The following is a 6,266-nucleotide window of genomic DNA, read 5'->3' on the forward strand; positions in this document are numbered from 1 at the left end:
TGAACATTTGGGTGGCATTATGCAAATATTTCCATATAGTGTGGTAGATATGTGGGGGCGTGTTAGAACGAGCCGTTTTAGGGGGGCGTGGCAGAGTCTTAACTTTGATAAAGAATATCTCTTTGGTTTTGAGACTTTAGTCTTTGCAACTTCAGGGATCTTATCTATGCACAATCAGCTTGTAACACTCCAAAGAGAAAGGAAAACTTGAAATCGCATCATATGACCCCTTTAAATAGTTAACCTCACTGTTGTTCAGCAAATAATACAAATATTATTTTATTAAATTATGATTTATTATTATTATTATTATTATTATTTACATTATATTTATATATTATTATTATTTATTATTATGGACCATTATATTATATTATATTATATTATATTATATTATATTATATTATAAGCTAGAATAACACAATGAAACAAACAATTCTGTTTGCATAATAATTAATGTCACTGCTGTTCTGAATAATACTATCAAAATAGTACTATTATTATAATGACATAAATTATATTATTATTAGTTTATTATTAGCCATTAGAATTGGACATTATTATATTAAATTTAATATAATATGTATTAAGAGATTTCATCTAATATATTTTAAATAGCCAATAACAATGAATACAGAGTATAGCTCAAAGGTAGAATAATTATTTTAATTACATCAGTAATTATTGATACATTTATTTAAAACAGAATTGCTATGTTCTGTACCTAATGTATACATACTGTACATACTGTATACATATACTGTTGTTGTTGTCATTCGTGTAGTTCGTACACTGGCATTTCCAAATATATTTTTTTATGTATTTTTCAATTACATTACAATTTACATGCTATTATTTACATGTTGTTATCCTGGGGGTGATTAAAGCACAACAAGTATCTGAAGTCTCCATCTAGTGGACAAACTTGAGATCATTTTTGTTGATCACTTACTTCATTTGGAGAGGTCGTTCCATATCTGGTACCAAGACTGTGGCTGGCTGGACTCCAGGTCAAAGATTTGTTTTCTATTTCCTTTATATTGTTTCGGGAAGATGTTCCCGTGGGGCTACAAGGCTTGAGGAACATGAAGTCACTTCTAGATGACTCTGGAGTCAGACACATTTTATAGCAGTAGTTTTGACCTATTGGGTTGTTCCCGTTTACTTCCACGCATTGCGTGGGTCCCTTTGATCCCGGTGATATGTGAATGTTCAAGTTAGACTTTTTAACGACGTCAGTGGCGGGGTCCTTAGAATAAAATCCACAGCACGAGCTCCTGTCCTTCAATCCCTTAATTGTAGCCAGGACAATAATAGCCACGAGAAACGTGAATGAAACGGCGCCCAGAGATACGATTAAATACAGCGTGAGGTTTGACCGGTACTGGGGGCTGAGCGCGAGGTCACCAAAATCAGACAAGGATCCTGGCACGCTGTCAACAACTGACAACATGATGGAGGCCGTGGCCGAGAGCGGCGGCTGACCGTTGTCCTTGACCAAAACCACCAGCCTCTGCCTCCTGGGGTCGTTGTCCATCAGGCGGCGAATTGTCCTGATCTCCCCGGTGTACAGAGCGACACTGAACAAACTGAGATCTGTAGCTTGGAGGACTTCATAAAAGAGACGCGAGTTTTGCCCGGCGTCCGCGTCCATGGCGGTGATTTTAGCCACTAGGTACCCGGCATCAGCATATCTGGGGACAACTACAACCGTCGCGGTGTCATTCTCGGGCAACGGGGATACAACGACCGGAGGGTTGTCGTTCTGGTCCAAAACAAACACGTTGACTGTTACGTTCGCGCGGAGAGGCGGAAAACCAGCATCTTCGGCTTGAACCACGATCTGAAAGTTTCTGAGCTGCTCATGGTCAAAAGAGCGCAGTGCGTAAATGTTGCCGTTATCTGAGTTGATGGACACGTATGTGGACACCGGCATTCCATGGATGTCGTTTTCTAGAATAGAGTAGGACAAGTAGGAATTCTGATCCGCGTCTGCGTCTTGAGCGGTGATGGTGCAAATCGAGGCTCCTGGCGCGTTGTTTTCGGTCAGGTAGATCGTGTAGGAGGGCTGTTTGAAACGCGGCGCGTTATCGTTGATGTCAGACACTTGCACTAAAATTGTTTTCCTAGTAAAAAGCGGCGGTGAGCCCATATCACGCGCCGTGAGAGTGATATTGTACTCTGAAATGGATTCTCTGTCCAGAAAATCACACGTAACTAACGTGTAATAGTTTTTAAAAGAGGAATGTAGCTGAAAGGGAACGTGATGAGAAATTTCACAATCAACATTTCCGTTTTCTCCAGAATCTTTATCCATTACGCTAATGACTGCTATCACTGTGCCAGGTGGCGCGTCTTCTTGAACCGGCGTGGATACTGATGTAAGAATCACTTCTGGAAGATTGTCGTTGACGTCTATAATGTTAACCATAACTTTGCAGTGCACCGCCACAGCTGACGGTCCCTTGTCTTTGGCTTGTACGTAAACTTCATGCATCCGTGCCTTTTCATAATCTATAAGTCCTTTTACTTTGATTTCTCCAGTGCGGGGATCCACGCTGAACAGCTCGCGCACTCTCATTGGAGCGTGGCCGCTAAAAGAGTACGTGATTTCTCCATTGGGTCCTTCATCTAGATCAGTGGCGTTTAGTTTTATAACGACTGTGCCTCTCGGCGCGTTTTCTGCCAGCCTCACTTTATAAAAGTTCTGATCGAACACAGGCGCGTTGTCGTTGGCATCCAGCACCGTTATGTTTATTTGCGCAGTGCCCGATCTCTCTGGCGAGCCTCCGTCCACCGCTGTAAGAACCATCAGGTGAGTCTTCTGCTGCTCCCGGTCCAGCGGACTTTCGAGGATCAGTTCTGCGAATTTACTGCCGTCGCTGCGCGTCTGGACATCCAGGACAAAGTGTTCGTTTACACTCAGCAGATACGAGCGAAGAGAGTTGTCACCGACGTCCAGGTCCTGCGCGCTTTCCAGTGGGAAGCGCGATCCAGGAGCGGCCGATTCGGAGATATCCAGGTTAAATTCACTCCATGGAAAAACCGGAGTGTTGTCGTTGACATCTAGTATTTCAACTTCCACTCTATACAATTCTAATGGGTTTTCGATCACAACTTGGAGATGGAATGAACAATATGGATTTTGTTCGCACAACTCTTCTCGATCAATTATTTCATTGACAAATAAAACCCCGTTTTCTAAATTCACCTCCAAATATGGCCGTTTCGCCCCTGAGACTATTCTAAATCGTCGGATTGAGAGTTTGCTGGTGTCTAGTCCCAGATCCTCCGCAATATTTCCAACAAAAGCCCCGTGCTCCAGTTCCTCTGGGATCGTGTAACGAATCTGTGCTAGAACTACATCCAACATCATGAGCGCCAGGCAGGATACCTGCCATGTCCGTATCCACAGCTCCATTGAAATATAGGCTCCTTCTTAATGTGTGCCTTCAAATGAACGACCAAACAAAACACTCATAATTAAAGATTTACAATGGTGGACAAAAACCCACCCAAACGCACAGCAACATTTCGAGAGAGAATGAGCACGCTAATGATATTGAAGTGAACCTCGTACTTAAGCACTAGAGCGCGCGCCTTTGGCCAGTGGCACTTGCGCAAGAGTGAGAGAGTGTGAGTGTGTTTGGATGAGAGAGCCAGGAGGGGTGGAGGTGGAATGGGACCAGTGTGTTGGAGAGGAAAGGTGCCTCATGACAGTAATCGTCGACTTAACGCTAAACACTATTTTTATATATACTTTATTGTGCCTTCCTTTTTTAATACATAACATTCGATTTCAAAATTATTTATTGTTATATATAGTAATTCCTTATATTAAATAAAAAAGTATTACTTATAATTCCCATTCTCTTGTTAACCATAATTACATTAAACAGTGACATTTGTATTACTGAATGGTTTTCAAAGATCTCGTTTTTATGATTAATTCTGTAATTTACCATAAATTAAACCTTGAATACTTAATCCAGTTATTTAACTCACAGTTTTCAACGTGTTTAAATGCTAAAAACCTCAGTCAAAAATGTATGAAATGAAGAAATGAGAAAAGATGGGCCAACAAACCATTTCATCCCAGTTCTGCAATAAGCATCAAACACAAAAACACACCTAGGCCTTAACCTTAAGACAATTTTTGATATTGGTTCAGATATAAAAAGTGAGGATTACATTTGGTAACACTATATTTTACAGTGTCCTTGTTATATATGTAGACTATTTACTATAGTAATAACATTAAATTAGGCATAATTACTAAATCTAAGCCAAACCATAATCCTAACCTTAGTTTATATTACTCAGTACTTAAATGTATAATTACACTTTAAAAATGACACCTTAAAATAACCTTACCTTTAACCCTATATATATATATATATATATATATATATATATGCTGTAGTTGACCAAGTTAACCAAGAAGCCAATGACTACCGTCAACTGTTTGATTACCAACATTCTTCGAAATATCTCCTTTTGTGTTTAACAAAAGAAAGAAACAAATACAGGTTTGGAACAACTTGAGGGTGAGTACATGATCACAAAATTCAAATTTTTGGGTGAACTATCCCTTTAATATTCAGACTAATCTTTAACATTATGGCTATTTTTGTGGTGGGTTACAAGAAGCTACGAAACAACGATTCTGTTCAACATATTTCAGAAGAACTCTAGTTTCTTCCCTATGTAATTCCTGCAATCTTACTCCTTTCTCATTCCTCCTGCTTTCCTTGACAAGTAAATACATTCTGTTTTAAATAAGCACCAAACACAATCTGTCTATGGAATGAAACTGCAGCAGATGGCATGATCTTCCAAGGGCTCGTGCTCTTTTTAATTAATGTAGTGGGGATTAAAGGGCTGCGGGTCCGGATCATTAGTGAACAGTGGTATTAAAAGGTTTTGAGGCATAATCCAGCCGCTCGCGATTGGCTGAACAGCAGACTACAGGGTTCCCATGATATTCTCCTGCTTTCCATTACCTTAAGTGCATACTAAATGGCATAGAGCCGAGTCGGAAATAAAGCAACTTATATCGACCCAGCGAACAAACACATTTACTCTCATTAATGGCCAAAAAGAGGACACGAATGTGGAGTGGTGTAAACAGTTGTTCTTCTAGTTTATTGTTTATAGGAGTGTCCCGTTTTAAAGGAAGTTTTGGTTTTCTGCTCAACTACATTATTTAAAACTTTTTAAAACAAAATAGTAGTAAATAAATCTCCTACAGCGCATACACTGTACTTATCAGGAGGGCGATCAAAATGTAATTAGGGGTCTACAACCCCCCTTTGCTGCACCCTGTTTAGGACTTTTTAATGCTGAATACATAAATAAATACGACTCTGTAACCATATAAAACACATATTGTGAATACTGTGACTTTTTGCTGCAAACAGCTTAGTTAAATTTTATACTGTATAAGGATGAAATGTATATTATTAAAATGTAAACACCCCTAATAACTTCAGGGTGTCATGTGGTCCAGACATTAGACTGGCACTAATTAAAGGCTCATTTTCCTTCTATCTCTGAATTGATTTTACCAGAGTGATTTAATGATTTTGAATTAGTCTGTAGCCTACATTAGCCTTCGGTGAACTCCATAAATGCGGATTGACCTACAACAGCATTAGGCTACACAACCGTGCCACTGTTTATAATCCAAATAGTCCGAGGCTTCAGAATTGAGTCTGACAATAAAATAAATAGATATTTATAGATATTATCAATTTAAATAATCAATAACTTACACTACCGGTCAAAAGTTTGAATAATAATAATAAAACATTTAACTTTAACTGAGAGAAGTTCCTCTTCAGGAACTCGAGCTGCGTCGGAAACGCTAGGGGAACGCCTTCTGTGACCACGCTCTGAATAAAATGTGAAATCAGTCCAATAGCTGAGCGGGACGTCACGGGCGGGTGACGTCATGACCAGGAAGCTATAAAAGCACGTGCGGCGGAGCCAGCATCAGCTTTCTGTCATTCAGCGAAGCGCTCTGTGTGTGTCAGTCATATTTATTGTTGTCTGTCAATTGTGAAAGTCTATAAGCTCCAGCTATGTCTAAGCTCATGCAAAGACAAAGCATTTCAAGGGCGAGAGCAAGCCACGTTGTAGGTTGTGTGTTCCTCCCTGCCCAAAGAAAACGTTATATCACGAGTGGGGATACACACAGCCTGTGCGTTAGTGATGCGCGGATGAGCTAAAACGTCACCCGAATCCGCAGCTTCAAATAAATTATC

General features: G+C 39.8%; 1 protein-coding gene across 1 annotated transcript in view; it reads right to left on the minus strand.

Moving 5' to 3' along the window:
- LOC107720710 (protocadherin-10) overlaps nucleotides 1–3,720 on the minus strand; it is a 5,138-nt gene extending 1,418 nt beyond the window's left edge. Inside the window, exon 1 of the mRNA XM_016528513.1 lies at nucleotides 953–3,720. Within this exon, the coding sequence (XP_016383999.1) occupies nucleotides 953–3,421 (2,469 nt within the window). The 5' untranslated portion in view covers nucleotides 3,422–3,720. The remainder of the gene's footprint in view (nucleotides 1–952) is intronic.
- Between the last annotated feature and the right edge of the window lie 2,546 nt (nucleotides 3,721–6,266).

This window comes from Sinocyclocheilus rhinocerous, unplaced genomic scaffold (genome assembly GCF_001515625.1).
Source record: "Sinocyclocheilus rhinocerous isolate Xijiao unplaced genomic scaffold, SAMN03320098_v1.1 scaffold603, whole genome shotgun sequence".
NCBI lineage: Eukaryota > Metazoa > Chordata > Actinopteri > Cypriniformes > Cyprinidae > Sinocyclocheilus > Sinocyclocheilus rhinocerous.